Source organism: Zootoca vivipara, chromosome 13 (genome assembly GCF_963506605.1).
Source record: "Zootoca vivipara chromosome 13, rZooViv1.1, whole genome shotgun sequence".
In the NCBI taxonomy this organism is placed as follows: domain Eukaryota; kingdom Metazoa; phylum Chordata; class Lepidosauria; order Squamata; family Lacertidae; genus Zootoca; species Zootoca vivipara.
In genome coordinates this window covers 28095532-28115421 of record NC_083288.1, presented here as the reverse complement: position 1 = coordinate 28115421, position 19890 = coordinate 28095532, and the positions used below count along the sequence as shown (strand labels likewise).

The window sequence follows — 19890 nt, the reverse complement described above, 5'->3', positions numbered from 1 at the left end:
CACATTTGCAGACTCATTGTAGGCCTCCAATTGAAGTCACATAATTCAGTTTCACCCTCCCCAGAATGATACTGATTGGTGAGCCAAAATGGGCTACTGACCTTAGTTTCTTATAGCAGATGGCAATTGTGAAACAAATGAGAAGGAAATGATCTTATAATGCAAATAAGGCAAATGGAATTGAAAATGGTATTTCAAAGTGGGAGGAAGTCATTGAACAACTTTTATAACTTATTCAAATAACTTTTATTGCTGGGAAATGAAACAAAAGTTTGTGTAATGGAGAACAGAATGTAAACTTTATTAGAAACCCCCTAGGTCCCTACACGATCCTGTCCTTTAGGGGCAAACAGAAGTCTGAGACATGCCTCTGAAATCAGTCTGCCCATTCTATAGGCAGATGATATCTATGAGCGGAAAGTAGTGAGAGTAAGAGAGACTGAATATTGTTCACTCTTCAGTATTTTTTAATCAGAAATGTATTGGGAAATGAAAGGAAATTTCCCTGTTTTAGAAAAATTATTTTATATTCTTATTTTCTTCTTCATTTCAACAGTTGGGTGTGGAAGAACCACCTGGCCCATCTACGTTTCCATCTCTTTCAAGATTTCATTTTGCTTCATTAAGAAATTTCAGCTGGCATTTCCTGCACTGGTGTGTATTTGCATTCATTATGCTGGTAAGTGAGACTCTTTACTACAAAAAAAATTAACAAGAGAAAGATCCAAGTGAACTGGCAAGCAGGGGCGTAGGAAGATAGGGGCGGTGGGGGCGGGCCGCCCCGAGCGATGGGCTCCAAGATCCACTGTATTTTGACTTCAACTTGATCTACAATGCAGTGCTCTTTACTCTTTACTGTGCTCTTTACTCTTTACTCTTTACTGTCTACTCAGAAGTAAGTTCCACTTAGTTCAAAGGGACCTACTCTCAAGTATATAAGATTGAAATGTTTATACGATAATTAACGCTGCATGAATGCATACACAATAAGCCTTCTATGTAAGAGTGAGATTTATTAATTTATTGCTATCATGTTGGCTTCTCAGTGATAAAATGTATAAAGAAATATGCACCACTGTATGCCAGTAACTTCAAAGAGAGAATCACCATGGTCTTTAAACCTCCCTTGTTGAAATAAATGTTACTGAAAAGCCTTTAATTTTGGGTGGACCATGTTCATACTTTAAAAAAATAAAAAATAAAAATAACTACTTCCCCAAATTTATTTATTTGGAAGGGTTTTCAAAGGGAACACATCTTTTCCATTGGAATACAATAGCTCTTTTTTTAAAAAATCACTTCAGCCGGATTATGCAACATTAAAAATAACAGTGATTACATTCCACAATTCATATTCTTCACCAAAATTCAGTGCTGTGTTGTCTGGTTGTTGTTGTTGTTGTTGTTGTTGTTGTTGTTGTTGTTCACTTAATTTAGATCACTTGAAGTTATTTTTATCACAATAGCAGAAATGTTATCTTTTCCAGCAGTTTTGTGCTAATAAGAAAAGAATACCCCACTGTGCAATAAGTCACTCCATGTGAACAAATTGCACTGTGATCACTGAGGCTACACAGAGCTATTTAAAACAGCCCTGATGTTGTTTTAAAATCTTGACAATTTTTCCATGAAATCTTTGGATGTGGCTATTCAGAGAAATGACTTGTTAATATGTGGCTGCCCAAAGCTCCAGTGGTTTTCTGCCATCTCTTTAGCAGAAGCCATCTCTGAATGGCTTCTGTCCTGTGTTCTCCAGAGCAGCCTTCCCAAACCTTAACATTTCGACATGGCGTTGGACAGCAAATCTTATAATCTCTAACCATGCCAATGTTGGCTGTGGCTAATAGGAATTTTGTCTGAAACATCATGTTGACTAAGATTGTGAAACTTACGCTTTGTGACAGTCTGATGACTACATACGAGACTAACTAAATAAAATGCAATCTCACAGTGCTTTCTTGCTGCTTTTACTGCCAGCAGTAAATATGCAAATACTTTATTACTGCTTCATTGATTACAATTATTCCTTCTGATGTTATTTTAAGCTTTCTTTAACAGATTTTGCATTCTTTTTTTCCCCTTCAAGCAAGAGCAATGAATGCTACAAGAGAGAATGGATTTGTCCTCTTGGGTTTAATGAATCACCCTGACCTGCAGCTGTTTTTGTTCATTGTCTTTCTATTGGTTTACATAATAATAGTGTTGGGGAACATGCTCATTTTCATCATGGTCATAGCAGATCCATCACTTCACACACCAATGTATTTCTTTCTGAAGGTCTTGTCTTTCCTGGACATTTGCTACTCTTCAGTGACCCTCCCCCAAATGCTGGTTAATTTCCTATCAGAGAACAAGAGAATTTCCTACACTGGATGTGCCACACAAATGTTCTTCTTGCTTTTCTTAGGGGCATCAGAATGCTTCCTCCTGGCTGTTATGGCCTATGACCGTTATGTGGCCATATGCAAACCACTGAGATACATGATCATCATGAACCAGAATGTTTGCCTTTCACTGACTGTCCTCTCATGGTTCATGGGCAACTTGGTGTCTTTGCTTCAGACAGCTTGGGTCTTCACTCTGCCATTCTGTGGAACAAACCAAATTAATTATTTTTTCTGTGATATCCCACCACTCATCAAGCTTTCATGCACTGGCACTTCTTTGTATGAAATGCAGCTCTTTACAGCTGCCATTCTAGTTATTTTCACCCCCTTTTCCCTTATCATTGTGTCCTACTTTCTGATTATTTCCAACGTCCTGAAGATGACATCCTTGGAAGGGCGTCAGAGAGCTTTCTCCACCTGCTCTTCTCATGTCTTGGTGGTGACCCTGTACTATGGGAGTGGCAGCTTGATTTATCTGAGGCCCAAATCACTTAATGCTCAGGATAGTGAGAAATTCTTGGCTTTGGTGTACACCACCATCACACCCATGCTGAACCCTATTATCTACACCCTAAGGAATAAGGAAGTAAATGGTGCCATTAAGAGGATGGTGACCAAGATCAGGAACAGAAAATTATTTTTTCCACAGATGATCATTCATTCATTATAATGTTTGGAAGCAATGAATTAGTATACTTTCAATTGCCGGCACTATATAATTTCCAAAGATTGAGCATGACCAGAATGTATAAAGTGGTGTGTAAAAGAAGCACAAAAGACAGTTCCCACTCCTAGTAAACAGCATGCTGAAATTAGATTTTGTCATACAGACAGCTAGCTAATTGTTCCCCATTTAAAGAACAGCCCCAAGTAGGAGAATACTGGATTTTGTTGTTGCTATTCACGCATAACTTATTCTTAGCCATTCAAAGCACAGACCCAGACAGCAAATACCTCGTTTTCCCTTGTTCAGTTTTCCCTTACAAAACCTGTTCAGTTTTCCCTTACAAAAATGGGGATATATGAGAGGGGGTGGAGTTACACAGAAACTTCATAGCTGCCAAGTTATCCCTTTTTTAAAGGGATTTTCCCTTATGCTGAATAGGCTTCATAGCGAGAAAAGGGAAAACTTGGCAGCTATGAGAGAAACATGCAAAAATTCCTTGAAATCATAGAAAGATGTACTGTATATTCCTGCGTATAAGACTACTTTTTAACCCAGGAAAATCTTCTCAAAAGTCGGGTTGTATTTCTTATATGGCGAGTATATCCCAAACTCTATATTTTTACTGGAAAAGTTGGGGGGGTCGTCTTACACGCCCAGTCGTCTTATACGTAATAAAAATAACCACATAGTATTCTTAGCTGTAATTGCAATACAATTAAAATAGCTTTAAGCAAGGAGTTGTAGCAGACTAACATAAATCATATTCAGTGACTAGTAAGGTAAAGGTAAAGGGACCCCTGACCGTTAGGTCCAGTCACAGTCAACTCTGGGGTTGCGGCGCTCATCTCACTTTACTGGCTGAGGGAGCCGGCGTACAGCTTCTGGGTCATGTAGCCAGCATGACGAAGCTGCTTCTGGCATACCAGAGCAGCGCACGGAAACGCCGTCTACCTTCCTGCCAGAGCGGTACCTATTTATCTACTTGCACTTTAACGTGCTTTCGAACTGCTAGGTTGGCAAGAGCAGGGACCGAGCAACAGGAGCTCATCCCGTCGCGATGATTCGAACCGCCGACCTTCTGATCGGCAAGCGTTATTCTTAGCTGTAATTGCAATACAATTAAAATAGCTTTAAGCATGGAGTTGTATCGGACTAACATAAATTATATTCAGTGACTAGTAAGTACCCTGTTTCTCCAAAAATAAAACGTAGCCATAAAATAAGCCATAGCAGGATTTTTAAGCATTCAGGGAATATAAGCCATACCCCGAAAATAAGACATAGTGATAGGCAGTTTAACCTTGTAGGTTAAACTGTACCATACTTGATAAAAAATAAGACATCACCTGAAAATAAGCCACAGTGGTGGTTTTTTTTTTGTTTTTTTGGGAAAAATAAATATAAGACAGTGTCTTATTTTCGGAGAAACACGGTATGCACTATAAATTTAAAACAGTCCTGATTTACCCCAAAGAATAATTTCATCTGTAGTTTATTAAGAGTTTTGAGAGTTGTTAGGAGACCCTCTACTACAGTGATGGCAAAACTTTTAGAGACTGAGTGCCCAAACTGCAACTCCAAACTCACTTATATATCGCAAAGTGTCAACATCCCATTTTTTCTGTGTGCTTCACATTTCTTCTTTGTGTCTGCTGTTGTAATAAATAATCCCTCATAAAAGTAATTGCATTATATTCTTCATTAAATTATCTTTCCATTGATATATCAAGTTCCTATTGGAAGACTGGTCAAATGCTAGAACATTAGCAGTGGCGAAGTTTCTATCAATATAATAGACATATAATAGACATATAATTTTATGATATAACTTAATGCTTTTTTTTTTCATAAAAATGTTTAGGGGTGCTCACATTTTGACTCAAGAAAATCACCACTGGGTAAAAATAAATACAGTTCAAATCAGGAAGAATAAATACAGTGAATTTCTTCTCCTGTTACATTCACAAAATGTTTAGGGGTATGCGTCCCCCTGTGTCCCCACAGAAAAAAAGCACTGATATTACTCCAAAACAAAGTGGTGTTATGAGCCATCAAACCTCGGAAATACATTTTTTTCCAGAAAGTTCCACAATTTTGGCCACTAGTGTACACTGGAGGGCTGTACTAAGAGCCACCCTCTCCCAATTTTTAATATGATATAATAATGATTGTCTGTGTGCACACATGCAAATAAATATAAATAAAGAAATAAACTCAGCCAGGTGGGTGGGGTATAAATATTATTATTATTATTATTATTATTATTATTATTATTATTATTATTATTATTATTTTCTGTTCCTTTGGCTGCAGTTTGATTGCAACCTCCATGGAATGAATTTCTCTGTTGGTTTCTGTGGGAAAGCCCAGCGAACATGTAAACCCAGCAGCCTCTGCTTAGGCTGCCGTCTTTAAATGCTTACTGACCTGGGAGTTAAACCCTGCTGAACTCAAGGTGCCTTACTCCTGAGTAGGAAAAACAGACTGGTGGGAGGCCCTGGTGCATCAAAGGTCAATGCCTGCTCAGCCCCTCACTCTCTTGCTCACCAGGCCCTGGTGCCGCAGGCTTTGGACAGCACGTGCGAGCCCTCCTCTCCTCCTCCTCCCCCACCCCTGGCACAGAAGCTACAGCCCTGGTGGGGTGACGGCACATGTACCCACACCACTGCTCTCTGACATGCCCTCTAACATCATGCAGAGGGAAATTGGAATGCACGTCTTTTGGGGCTTCACTCCCCATGCAAGTCACATGACTTACATGAGAGTAATGTGTATCCTTCAGGGCAGCGAGGAGCCTTCCTCACCTGCAGGGGCTGTCCATAAAGTAGTTGGTCATGGGTGGTGGAGAATTGTGTGGGGAACATGAGAGGAGAAAAATGAAGTCACATATAGAGTATTATATGTTCCCCAAAGGAAGCCAGCAGGGAGGAGGAGAAGCTGTGCCCTGCTGCTAGTGGCTCTTTAGGTTGTGAAATGCTTCCACAACCATGAAGTACTGTATGGACCATCAGTGCTAGAACCCTGCCAGGCCCATGCATCCCAGTCACCATGGAGATGGGTAGTCGTGCCAAGGCAGGGCACTCCCTGGTTGCTAGGAGATACTGGAAGCTCAGGAAAAGGGTGGCAGGGAGCAGCAGGTCATGCTGAGTGGAACCTCCCCATGAAGGTTGTGGGGGCTGTGACTCTGCACACATTTTTTGAGGGGGCATCACCAGATGCCCCTGCAACAGGCTCCCTCATCAGAGCCTGGCACTTGTGCCAACTCCAGTGGGCCCTGGGGGCCTGGGCACCCACAAAATGTTGCTCTGGGTGACCGGCACCCCCTGCCATTGCCATCCCCCTTCACCGCCATTGTGACATGCCGCCCACTGCTGTCCAGTCTTCGTCCCCTCACAGACCAGTTGCCACCATGGCATATTTTTTAAAAAGAAAGCAGCATTAAAGAGAAAAAGAAAAAGAAGTTAACAGAGTCATTGTATCTGATGGTGCACAACCCTTTGTGACACTTAGTGATGTCAGAAACAGTTTTGATGGTGCTAGACAGTAGAAGCTGCAACTGCTTCCAGAACTGTTTCTGTCTGTTGTCTAAAGGAACTGCCTGGATATTTCTTTGTCTAACAGCCAGAGCTATATCAACAGGGCCAGCCCTACAGCCAGGCTGGGTGGCGCAGGGCACCATGGTGCCGGCCTGCCAGGAGGGCGCCGCAAGCTGCGCCCACCCGCTGGCCAGCCGGTCCACCGTGCACGGCAACCATGCTGTGCCTGCCTGCCCGCCCACCCCGCGGCACCCACCCGCCCACCGCGCTGGGAAACAGGGCGGGAGGGCGCCGGAAGGATCCGGCGCACCACGACGCCAGGGGCGCTTAAGACGGCCCTGTATATCAATATCTGTTCCTCAACTAACAAGCAGGTAGCTAGGTTGGTCTGACGTAGTCCAAACAAAATAAAAAAATTCCCTCCAGCAGCACATTAGAGACCAACTAAGTTTGTCATTGGTATGAGCTTTCGTGTGCATCTACACTTCTTCAGAGGGCATGCACACGAAAGCTCATACCAATGACAAATTGAGTTTGTCTCTAAGGTGCTGCTGGAAGGATTTTTTTTTTTGTGTGTGTGTGTGTGTCCCTAAACTGACATTAGGAAATCTCCATGTATTACATCTTTGTAATCTATGAGAAGATTTTCTGCCCAAGAATTCTCTTCATGGCTTCCTTCACTTCATGGTTCCTCAGAGTGTAGATAATGGGGTTTAGCATTGGTGTGAGGACTGCATAAAATAGAGCAAGCATTTTTTTTACTTCTGGGGAATAGTTGGAGTTGGGTCTCAGATAGACAATGCTCCCACTTCCATAGAACAATGTCACCACAGTGAGATGAGACGAGCAAGTAGAGAAGGCTTTGTGACTGCCCTCTGCTGAAGATATTCTGAGGATGGTGGTAATGATGCGTATGTAGGAGATCAGGTCCCCTTCATGGATCAATGCCTTGTCGTGGCGAAGGGGCTTGAATAACTCAGAGAAGCTATGAGCTATGCCATGCAGGGCCACCCAAGATGGACAGGTCATAGTGGAGAGTTTTGACTAAACGTGATCCACCTGGAGAAGGAACTGGCAAGCCACTCCAGTATCCCTGCCAAGAAAACTCCATGGACAAAGACAACAGGCATATAAAAGTTATGACGCTGGAAGATGAGCCCCTCAGGTCGGAAGGCGTCCAACATGCTACTGAGGAAGAGCGGAGGATAAGTACAAGTAGATTCAGAGCTGATGAAGCGGCTGGGCCAAAGCCGAAAGGACGCTCAGTTGCGGATATGCCTGGAAGCGAAAGGAAAGTCCGATGCTGTAAAGAAAAATATTGCATAGGAACCTGGAATGTAAGAACCATGAATAGAGGTAAGCTGGATGTGGTCAAAAATGAGATGACAAGAATAAATATCGACATCCTGGGCATCAGTGAACTAAAATGGAAGGGAATGGGCGAATTCAGTTCGGGTGACTATCATATCTACTACTGTGGGCAAGAATCCTGTAGCAGAAATGGAGTGGCCCTCATAGTCAACAAAAGAGTGGCAAAAGCTGTAATGGGATGCAATCTCAAAAATGACAGAATGATCTCGATACGAATCCAAGGCAGACCTTTTAACATCACAGTAATCCAAGTTTATGCACCAACTACTGGTGCTGAAGAAAGTGAAATTGACCAATTCTATGAAGACCTACAACAACTTCTAGAAATGACACCAAAGAAGGATGTTCTTCTCATTACAGGGGATTGGAATGCTAAAGTAGGGAATCAAGAGATAAAAGGAACAACTGGCAAGTTTGGCCTTGGAGTTCAAAATGAAGCAGGGCAAAGGCTAATAGAGTTCTGTCAAGAGAACAAGCTGGTCATCACAAACACTCTCTTCCAACAACACAAGAGACGACTCTACACATGGATATCACCAAATGGGCAGCATCGAAATCAGATTGATTATATTCTCTGCAGCCAAAGATGGAGAAGCTCTATACAGTCAGCAAAAACAAGACCTGGAGCTGATTGTAACTCAGATCATCAGCTTCTTATAGCAAAATTCCAGCTTAAACTGAAGAAAGTAGGAAAAACCACTGGGCCAGTAAGATACAATCTGAATCAAATCCCTTATGAATACACAGTGGAAGTGAGGAACAGGTTTAAGGATTTAGATTTGGTGGACAGAGTGCCTGAAGAACTATGGATGGAGGCTCGTAACATTATACAGGAGGCAGCAATGAAAACCATCCCAAGGAAAAGGAAATGCAAGAAAGCAAAATGGCTGTCCAACGAGGCCTTACAAATAGCGGAGGAGAGGAGGCAAGCAAAATGCAAGGGAGATAGGGAAAGATACAGGAAACTGAATGCAGATTTCCAAAAAACAGCAAGGAGAGACAAGAGGGTCTTCTTAAATGAGCAATGCAAAGAAATAGAGGAAAACAATAGAATGGGGAAAACCAGAGATCTGTTCAAGAAAATTGGTGATATGAAAGGAACATTTCGTACAAAGATTACCATAATCAAGGACAAAAGTGGTAAGGACCTAACAGAAGCAGAAGACATCAAGAAGAGGTGGCAAGAATACACAGAGGAATTATACCAGAAAGATATGGAGGTCTCATACACCCCAGGTAGTGTGGTTGCTGACCTTGAGCCAGACATCTTGGAGAGTGAAGTCAAATGGGCCTTAGAAAGCATTGCTAATAACAAGGCCAGTGGAAGTGATGATATTCCAGCTGAACTATTTAAAATTTTAAAAGATGATGCTGTTAAGGTGCTACACCCAATATGCCAGCAAGTTTGGAAAACTCAGCAATGGCCAGAGGATTGGAAAAGATCAGTCTACATCCCAATTCCAAAGAAGGGCAGTGCCAAAGAATGCTCTAACTACCGCACAATTGCGCTCATTTCACACGCTAGCAAGGTTATGCTTAAAATTCTACAAGGCAGGCTTAGGCAGTATGTGGACCGAGAACTCCCAGAAGTGCAAGCTGGATTTCGAAAGGGCAGAGGAACCAGAGACCAAATAGCAAACATGCGCTGGATTATGGAGAAAGCTAGAGAGTTCCAGAAAAACGTCTACTTCTGCTTCATTGACTATGCAAAAGCCTTTGACTGTGTCGACCACAGCAAACTATGGCAAGTTCTTAAAGAAATGGGAGTGCCTGATCACCTCATCTGTCTCCTGAGAAATCTCTATGTGGGACAAGAAGCTACAGTTAGAACTGGATATGGAACAACTGATTGGTTCAAAATTGGGAAAGGAGTACGACAAGGTTGTATATTGTCTCCCTGCTTATTTAACTTATATGCAGAATTCATCATGCGAAAGGCTGGACTAGATGAATCCCAAGCCGGAATTAAGATTGCCGGAAGAAATATCAACAACCTCAGATATGCAGATGACACAACCTTGATGGCAGAAAGCGAGGAGGAATTAAAGAACCTTTTAATGAGGGTGAAAGAGGAGAGCGCAAAATATGGTCTGAAGCTCAACATCAAAAAAACCAAGATCATGGCCACTGGTCCCATCACCTCCTGGCAAATAGAAGGGGAAGAAATGGAGGCAGTGAGAGATTTTACTTTCTTGGGCTCCTTGATCACTGCAGATGGTGACAGCAGTCACGAAATTAAAAGACGCCTGCTTCTTGGGAGAAAAGCAATGACAAACCTAGACAGCATCTTAAAAAGCAGAGACATCACTTTGCCGACAAAGGTCCGTATAGTTAAAGCTATGGTTTTCCCAGTAGTGATGTATGGAAGTGAGAGCTGGACCATAAAGAAGGCTGATCGTCGAAGAATTGATGCTTTTGAATTATGGTGCTGGAGGAGACTCTTGAGAGTCCCATGGACTGCTAGAAGATCAAACCTATCCATTCTTAAGGAAATCAGCCCTGAGTGCTCCCTGGAAGGACAGATCGTGAAGCTGAGGCTCCAATACTTTGGCCACCTCATGAGAAGAGAAGAATCCTTGGAAAAGACCCTGATGTTGGGAAAGATTGAGGGCACTAGGAGAAGGGGACGACAGAGGACAAGATGGTTGGACAGTGTTCTCGAAGCTACGAACATGAGTTTGACCAAACTGCGGGAGGCAGTGCAAGACAGGAGTGCCTGGCGTGCTATGGTCCATGGGGTCACGAAGAGTCGGACACGACTAAACGACTAAACAACAACAACAGGAGATCAGGATGAGTACAAAAGGAAACATGATGAACAAGAGCGTAGAGGCAAGGGCTTGCATTTCAAATAAGTAAGTATCAGCACAAACTAACTTCAGTACTGGTGGTGTATCACAGAAAAAGTGATTGACCTCTTTTTGTCCACAAAAGGGGAGACTAAAGATCCAGGCTGCCTGCAATAGTGATACAGGAATGCCAATGACCCACACCCCACCCACCAACTTGTGGCAGAAATTCCTGTTCATGACAGTGGCATAGTGCAAGGGGTTACAAATAGCAACATAGCGGTCATAGGACATGACAGCTAAAAGGAAACACTCAGCACATCCAAAATAGAAGAAGCAAGACATCTGAATGGCACAGCCAATGTAAGAAATACTTTTATGCTTCAGCAGAAGGTTGACTAGCATTTTAGGGATTGTGTCTAAAGTGAAGCAGATCTCAATGAAAGACAAGTTCCTCAGGAAGAAGTACATTGGCGATTGAAGAGCTGGGTCTATCGTGACAATCACAATGATGAGGACGTTCCCAGTCACTGTCACAATGTACATCATCAAGACTGGGGGAAACAAAAACAGCTCTATATTTGGCATGGTTGAAAAACCAACGAGGATAAATTCTGTCACAGTTGTTTGGTTTTCCCACTTCATTTCTTCAAGATTATTGGATTGGATTATATACTGAAGGTAAAGCAACAAACAAAGAGATTAATAGCTATTTAATACATTTTGCGCTGGGTCTATTAAATTGATTTACAGTGCAACCCCAATCTGTGATCTGTTTTGCTGGGGTGGATTAGCATAATGTGGAGGTGACCAGATAACAGCTTTTCAATGTCCCACTTCCCTCAGTCAAATCTTTCTTCAAATTTTCATTATACTAACTTGAAACTTCATCCGTATGCTTTAATTTACATCATGTTGCCTTAGTATTTTACATTTGCTTGTCTTAATTTAAAGTTACAATTCAAAGTTTATTCTAAAGCCTAACATTTATACAGCACTAGCAGGGAGCTGGCTTTTCCAAAAATGTTTAATATTCTACATGTTATACCGCTTCTTTTACCTTTCCATTTTTAGCAAGACTTAATTTCATTGAACATTTCTATTAAAAAGAAGAAGATAAATACCTTTAAGTTGATTTTTATTTTAGGCAAATAGTTTAATAAACAAATCAATTTCCATTAATCCTTAGGTGTATTTACTTTTGTACAACAAAATGTCTTAACTGAAAGGACAGAATGCATACCTATATATATATATATATATACACACACACACACACACACACACACACACACACACACACACACACCCTTCTGTAAAAAGACAAATTTTAGCACATTTGAGTATATTACTACTACTACTACTACTACCACTACTACCACTACTACTACTATTACTACATAAGCTTTTTGTGGTTACCAAAGTATTGCTCAAATTAATAGTTTAACTTATTGCAAAGGAAGGTAGAGTTCCTGAATCTTTTATAGCCATGCAATTTTTTTGCTAGATTAAGATAAGCTCAGTATTGCTGTATTGTTTTGCATCTGGTCACCTTAACTACTCTTTCAAACTGTTTATATTCATCAGTACACCTAATCACAAATCAGCTACATTGGTATAAGATCATTTGTGGATGATGAACAGGCACCCCTTCAGGTGTGACTTCAACTGCCCTCAGCACAAGACAGCATGGCCATTGGTCAAGGCCGATATGTGTCAAAGACCAATATGTGGTGAGCCACAGGTTCCCCATCCTTGTGATAATTCTATTAACATTACAATTCAATCCATGTTTCCTCAAAGATAATAATAATAATAATAATAATAATAATAATAATAATAATAATCTGAAGACGAATCTGAAGAAGTGTATCTGAAGAAGTGTGCATGCACAGAAAAGCTTATGCCACAACAAACTTAGTTGGTCTATAAGGTGCTACAAGACAATTTTTTTATTTTAATTTTTATCTCAACTATGCCAGACCAACACAGCCACCTACCTGTACTCAGAGATAAGACCTATAGTTGGACTGAAGGGGACTTACACACTGTGCATCCAGTGGAAACGGGGCTGCTACACATTTGTAAGTGAAGACAACACAGTCCCAAGTGAGAGAACTAAAACCTGAAAATATGCAATAAGAGGATCTAAATTATTTGTCCACCTGTACTTCTCCTTTAATACCATAGGAGCCAGGTCCTAGGGGCCGTGGGGGCTTTGGTCCCCACAATTGGAGGTGGCCAGACCCCCACAAAGCTGATAGGCATTCCCATTCATATGGTGTGTGAGCACTGCGTCATGCCATCAATTATGTGGGGCAGGACTTACCAGAGCCCCACAATATCTTCTTCAAGTTGGCACTTCTGTTTCATACTTAATACAGTACCGGATAATAAAGTAAGGTTTATGATACCTATCAGAGTCAAGAAATTCCACAGCTACCTCTTAAATTTGGGAGAAAGTTCTATTCTAGCAAAGCAAGCCTGCTTGGTCACCTCAGCTACTGTGATTATTTGGAGCATAATTTCCAAGCCATTTTTCACTTGAGAATATAAAGACAACACTATTAAAAAGTCCCTGCTGGCCTTGATTTGCATTATTTTTAGAGTTATAAGTCTTGTTCATACTTTTGAATTTCCATGGTTCCTTTTAACTGCTAGTGAATAGGATAATTGATCCCTTACTGACATATAAACTTCGGAAATTATTTCTTATGGTAGCTATACTTCACATTTCTCAGCAGGAGTTAAGGATCACCTTGATTTTTAATTAGAAATGTGCTATATATTTTTAGAGGAGCAGAATGCTATATCACCTTGGTCCCCAAAGGTAAGTGTATCATTTGGGGATACGTTTGTTTCCTAGTAGAATAAACAGAACAAACTGGTATGTACCAGTTCCAAATCTATATTATCTATATTATCTCATTTGTTCATTCACACCATTAGAGATCAGGAAAGGGGTGTGTGTTGGGGGAAGGGGCAGAATTTGAAGCAATGTGTTTGATGATGCAAGAACCTTTGAACAAATTGTTTCGAGCAGAATTGAAGCGGTCACAATATGAGGTGGACACTTTTGGACTGTCAGTAATAATAATTTATCACAGAGGGGGGAGAAAATAGTGCATATGGTCCCTCCTACAATTAGTAACTCTTCACCAGGCAGGACCAAATCTATCAATCTGAATGTCTAATTTTCTCAATATTAAATTTAATTCACCACATTTACATAATAGTTGCCTTTTTTAGGGGGATGAGGGTAGGAAGTTCCCACAAAACATAACCCCCCCTTTTTTTTACAAAATTCTTCTAAAATTGGTATTTTGTCTAATATAAACATTTCAGAAACACTTTTCTCTGTTATGGTCTTTTTTGTTATTTGCTTTAAAATATACATCTTATTTTTTTTCTAAAGTAGAATGTCGAACTACATTACAAAATTCAGGGTTGAAGGATATAAGCTCTATCTGGTCTTGCCTTTGGGAGGTTGGGGACTGATCATACACATGCACAACTCTTAATGAGTCCACACAATGACTGGCAATTAAATGTTAGCATCTGAACCCATTGGAAAGCATGATGTTTATATAATACAATCATAGAATTGTATAGTTGGAAGGAAGCACAAGGGTCATGTAGTCCAACTCCCTGAAATACAGGCAGGAATCTTTCACCCAAAATGGGACTTTATATAAGCAATGTGTGGTGTGATATTCCAGGGATTCCAGGGACATACCCAGGGTTCATGTTTCCTTCAGGAACGAGGCACAGTGGAGAATGTCTTTAATATATGTGGTTTATTTACACATATATACATTCTGAGTCTATGGCAGAGGGGTTCACAGCATCAACACTCCAAAAAGGTGTTGTTTCTCCCATAGCCACAGCCTTGGTTTCAAACAGACATCAGGTATTGCTCTTGCCTCTGTCTTCTCCCTACTTGATGCTTTAAATTTGGTTCATATGACTGCAACTTTCAACTGTAAACATTGACTCTGTCTTTCTAACTATTCACATGTTGCCATTTCCCACAGAGGTATTGCTGGTGACAGTGGATGGGAGGTGTAGTTCAAGCAGAAGAATGCCTCTCTGCTGACAGGGGACAACATAGTATCCTAAGTGCACAGTAGGCATCAATATTAAGGGGAAGATGGTTGGATTGCACGGTGGGTGAGTGAGTTCGGCCTGCAAAGCGAGATGAACGCCGCAACCCCAGAGTCATCTGTGACTGGACTTAACTTTTAGGGGTCCTTTACCTTTTTTTTACCTTGTTCTAATTGTCTTTACTTTCCTGAAATATTGTATAAACTGTAGATTACTGAAGTCCTGAGAATTATGTGACAGATCCAAATGACCCAAAATTCCCCTACCAGATCTAAAGTTAGCAGAGTTACCAAGGAGAGAGTGGCTAATAATCACTGTAATAAGTATGTAGTATAGAACTGCATGCTAAAACCAAGTCTGAAGAAGTGAGCATAGAAGACAATTTTTAAAGATTTTGTGGTTTACTGGGAGAGAATCAAATGGAATAAATTCCAGGAGTATTTGGATTAAGAGGTTTTCTACACGGAATGCACAATCTCTCTTCCAAGTTGCAATATGGAAGAGACTCAGCTGACTTTCCCCATTGCTTTGGCCAAAGCTCCCTTAACGTCCTTATTCCTCAGACTATAAATGATCGGGTTCAGCATGGGGGAGACCAGAGCATAGAAAACTGAGGCTCTCTTTTCCTGGTCAGCCACACGGCTGGACTGGGGCTGCAAGTAGGTGAAGCCAATGGTGCTGTAGAACAATGTGACAACAGTGAGGTGGGTAGCACAGGTGGAGAAAGCTCGTTGCCGTCCCTTTGCTGAGTGCATGTTGAGCACCACCCTGGCAATGTGGATGTAGGAGATCACTATAAAAGTGAAAGGCAACATGAGCACAATGACACTCAAGGCAAATATAAGAACTTTTACTATATAGGTGTCCATGCAAGCCAGCTGCAACACGGCAGGCTCCTCGCAAAAGAAATGGTTGATTTGGTTGGGTCCACAGAAGGGGAAATTTATGGTGACAACTGTCAGTGTTGCAGCATTGAAGAAGCCTCCTAGCCAACATGCTCCTGCCATCTGGACACACACTTGCATCCGCATGATGGTTGGGTACCGCAGTGGTTGACATATGGCCACATAGCGGTCATATGCCATGAAAGCCAGGATGAAGCACTCAGTCATCCCACAGGACAGAGTCAGGTTGAGTTGGGCCATGCATCTGTTGAAGGTAATGATATTTATACCAGAGGCCAGGTGGACAAGCATCTGAGGGACAGTAATCACTGTGAAGAGCATGTCCAGAAAAGAGAGGTTACCAATGAAAAAGTACATGGCTGTGTGGAGTCGTGAGTCAACCCACACCAAGTAGATGATTAGGCTGTTCCCAAAAATGGTAGCTAGAGTTACAGCCAGGCAGAGCACTAAGAGGACTTGCTGCAATGTGGGGTGAGTGGTGAAGCCAAGAAGAATGAATTCATTCACTGATGTCCAATTCTGTCTCCACATCTTTCTCATCAGATACCATCTGCAATGATAAAAGTAACTGTGATTACAGCAAATGCTGATTTCAATGCAATACACCTAACAAGGCTGATATCACACAACACATTGTGCTGCACTAGTGTGAGGCAGCTCCTTGGTCCCATAGGAAAATATTGGGCTGCAATTGCAATAGTGCTTAGTTTTACTGCTATCCCAATCAATCCCTAAACACACCCAACTTTTCTCATATCTGACCTGTCTAGTAAGTTGTGTTTTATTGTTCTTAAGCCACAGAAGGATATAAAGACAAATATATTCAACAAACTTTTAAAATTAATCTTCACATTTCTAAATATTCACAATACCCCTGAAAAATGAGTAGTTATGATTCAAAACTCACACTATTTTATTATTATTTTAATTATTGGCAATTTAATACACCAATCTGCTCACTGGTATGGCTTTATCATATTCATTGCAACGCTAAAGAGATTGCTGAACATTAATCTGCCATCAATGTTTAAGATGACTCAAGGAAGGTAGAGCATCTGTTTTGCACAAAGAAGGTACTGGCTTCAGTCCTCAGGATCTGTATGTTGGTCTGGGAACATCTCCTGTTTGAAACTCCAGGAAAACATACAATACTGAGCTAGATAGAACAATCCTATACAGTATTCCTAGGATCCACAGGATATAAGTGAGGTTTTTTTGCCGTTGAAAACCTACCCTGGAACAATTAATATATCCAGTAGAAACAATAGTGCTCTGTATGGTTTCTTCTTTCATCCATTTATTATTGCATACCCATTTTGAGTAAATAAGGGGAATTATAAGGAGCAGAAGTTCATTCAATTGCCTTAGGAAAAGAGATTGAGGTCCTAGCTATAGATCAACTCAATGATTTCCTTTCACTGGACGAAATAAGATGATGAGTAACATTTAGCAATATTTACATGCCTCTAACATTTATATTCTTTCTGCTTCTTAGATATTTGTCAGCACCCTGCTTTCAGTCTCATTATGAAAGGGCTATTTTTAGTGATTTTTCCCTAGAAATACAAGCCTAAATTATGACAAAGAACTCAATAGAAGAGATGAAGCTCATTTTCAAATTATACCACTTCAGACAACAGGTGGGGCCCCATACAGTGGAATTTATTTATTCAACAGTTTTCAAAGCTGATTTTTAAGAAAAAAGTTCTCCGCAAAACAGTTTATTAAAGTACACCAAACAAAATCAACAAAGCAGACTTTTAAAAACACTTAAATATTCCCTTTCATAATCCACAATACTTTCTTTAAAGTAAGCACAGAACCAACAGGAATGTTTTTCTGGGACGGAACATTTACATGTTGGGGTGAAGCCTAAGCTTCAATTGACATCTTCCCCTGACATCTAATTCTGTCCATAGAAAAATGGAAACACGTTCAGGCTACCATGCTATACACAGTTACCTAGGAGTGTGTCCTATTGAACCTTCTGGGTAGTAGCACCCACTCTGTGGAATGCCCTCTCATCAGATGTCAAGGAGATAAGTAACTATGCAACTTTTAGAAGACATCTGAAGGCAGCACTGCATAGGGGGGGGGGTCAAAAATGTTTTGTTATGATTTGGATACGCTGGAAGCTGCTCAGAGTGGTTGGGGCAGCCCAATCTGATGGGTGGGGCACTACTACTACTGCTAAATTATTTCAGAGTCATCGGTTTTAAAAGTACACCCCTGAAATCTGTAGTTTTAAAGGTACACCCCTGAAATATACAGTTATACTGCTGTTATATGGTTTAATTAACCATTTTATCTGCCCATTGTGAGACCTTGGCCAAATGGACACCGTCTACTTTTAGACATTGTCCATTTGTAAATATGGTGAAAATTTGACCATGCAAAGCCACCTATGGGATTTACCTGCCATTTATGTAAGATCCATTCCAGCCACTGTCTGTTTCTTCAACTGCTGCTCCTCTGTGCAGAACTTAGTATCCACAGTCATATATAAAGCACAAATAATATCCCTAGTCTTTTCTTGGTACATATAAAAAAATCCACACAAAAATTCTGAAAAAAGAAAATAGTTGTTTCACTAAAAAATATCAAAAGTAAAAATAGCACAATACCTTTATGATGAGCAACGAAAAGTCACAAAAAATCCTGCAAGAAAACTGAATGCAGGATGGTTAGGAAATATTAGGTGATCTACTATCCTTCGCACAATCTGAAATAAAAACTTTCTGCAGAGAAACATATATGACTTAAAATGTATCTTTATAGCTCAATAGCACAGACAATACAGTATCTTCTGTAGTACAATCAAGAGAGGCTAAACTCTCTGTGGAGTTCTCACCTTGTTGATATATATGTTCCTTAGGGATAAGCAGCAGGGAAATGAAGTTAAGTTTTCAAAATATAAACTTTGATGAAGAGGGCAAATGTTGATGGATCAGCATGCCTGTTTGTGGCATCTGTTTTTGTGCAAACTGGACAGCTTAAAAAGAGAAGTCATAAAATGCAAATTGGAAAATTGTGTACATCGTTCATGGTTGTGCTACATGGTGTTAGAGTTGTTCAGCAGAATCCCTGATCTGGGCCTTTCTACCCCAAGAATGAGTTTTAAAACTTTACTGCAGAATTGTCTTAAATACAAGTTACATGTAAACATGACATGAACAAAATTAACAAAGCAATACATTGTAAACAAGCATTGTAAACAAGCAATTAGGCAGTTTTGTACAGTGGTACCTCGGGTTACAAACACTTTAGATTACAAACGCTTCAGGTTACAAACTCCGCTAGCCCAGAAATAGTACCTCAGGTTAAGAACTTTGTTTCAGAATGAGAACAGAAATCGTGTTCTTGCGGCACGGCAGCAGCAGGAGGCCCCATTAGCTAAAGTGGTGCTTCAGGTTAAGAACAATTTCATCTTAAGAACGGACCTCCGGAACAAATTAAGTTCTTAACCAGAGGTACCACTGTAAACTTTTTTCACTCTGGTCTCAGATAAAGATCTGAAAAAGCTTGATTATCATTCCAGCACCTCACTGCAACTGCTGCTGCTACTAGCTGTCTCTGACTTCTCAAGTTTCCTCTCCTGCTCTCACTCAGATCTCCTGTGATGAGCCATCCACAAAAGCTGAAAAAACACCAGCTATCCACCTCCATCCAGAATGGAACTTCTCACTTGAGATAAACTTCCCTTTACAGCCTTCCAGTTGCACTTTGAGGCCTCCAAGCCCTTCCCCTGAAAATAACTTAATTTTAGTTTAAGTTATTGGGCAAAATTTAGGCCACAACTTTTATTGATTACAACAAAGTGAACGGTATTGGCTTAGGCATTGGCAACAGACTATAACTTACTCCTGCCTCTCTGGCTGGAAGTCTGAAAGGGTAAACACCAAATGAGGGAGCAACATCGATGAAGACCAACCGAAGCTCACTCTGGGGTTCCTGTGGTCCTGGCATGGCCCTAGCCCCTCAAGTGGACTTCGGGCGAAATCCAGGTCCCCCAGATTCCTTTACCGGAATACCCTTATTCATGGAGGGGCAGGTGATGGCCACACCTCCCCTCCGACACACTTCATTAAGACAATGCCTAACTGCCAAACCTTACAAAGTTGTGACGATTGC

The 19890-nt window shown here is 40.9% G+C and overlaps 3 protein-coding genes across 3 annotated transcripts; 1 reads left to right on the top strand and 2 right to left on the bottom strand.

The window, feature by feature from the left end:
* Nucleotides 1-2094: 2094 nt before the first annotated feature.
* On the top strand, nt 2095-3057 carry LOC118094530 (olfactory receptor 10A7). The gene has a single exon (XM_035135045.2). The coding sequence runs from the start codon at nt 2095-2097 to the stop codon at nt 3055-3057; it is 963 nt and encodes a 320-aa protein (XP_034990936.2).
* A 4166-nt stretch (nt 3058-7223) lies between these two features.
* Nucleotides 7224-11398, bottom strand: LOC118094529 (olfactory receptor 10A7-like). The gene is made up of 2 exons (XM_060281542.1): nt 10744-11398; nt 7224-7522 (listed from the first exon to the last, which is right to left on the bottom strand). The coding sequence occupies exons 1-2, from the start codon at nt 11393-11395 to the stop codon at nt 7224-7226; spliced, it is 951 nt and encodes a 316-aa protein (XP_060137525.1). The 5' UTR covers nt 11396-11398.
* Nucleotides 11399-15360: 3962 nt separating this feature from the next.
* Nucleotides 15361-16290, bottom strand: LOC132593124 (olfactory receptor 2D2-like). Its single transcript, XM_060282138.1, has one exon. The coding sequence runs from the start codon at nt 16288-16290 to the stop codon at nt 15361-15363; it is 930 nt and encodes a 309-aa protein (XP_060138121.1).
* Between the last annotated feature and the right edge of the window lie 3600 nt (nt 16291-19890).

What these genes read in the sequence shown, in the direction of transcription:
- LOC118094530 (XM_035135045.2), top strand. Translation starts at nt 2,095, where the DNA reads ATGAATGCTACAAGAGAGAATGGATTTGTCCTCTTGGGTTTAATGAAT.
- LOC118094529 (XM_060281542.1), bottom strand. Translation starts at nt 11,395, where the DNA reads ATGAAGTGGGAAAACCAAACAACTGTGACAGAATTTATCCTCGTTGGT. An exon ending in TGTACTCATCCTGATCTCCT is followed by an intron (nt 7,523 to 10,743) that starts GTTGTTGTTGTT and finishes TGATCCATGAAG; the next exon opens with GGGACCTGATCTCCTACATA.
- LOC132593124 (XM_060282138.1), bottom strand. Translation starts at nt 16,290, where the DNA reads ATGTGGAGACAGAATTGGACATCAGTGAATGAATTCATTCTTCTTGGC.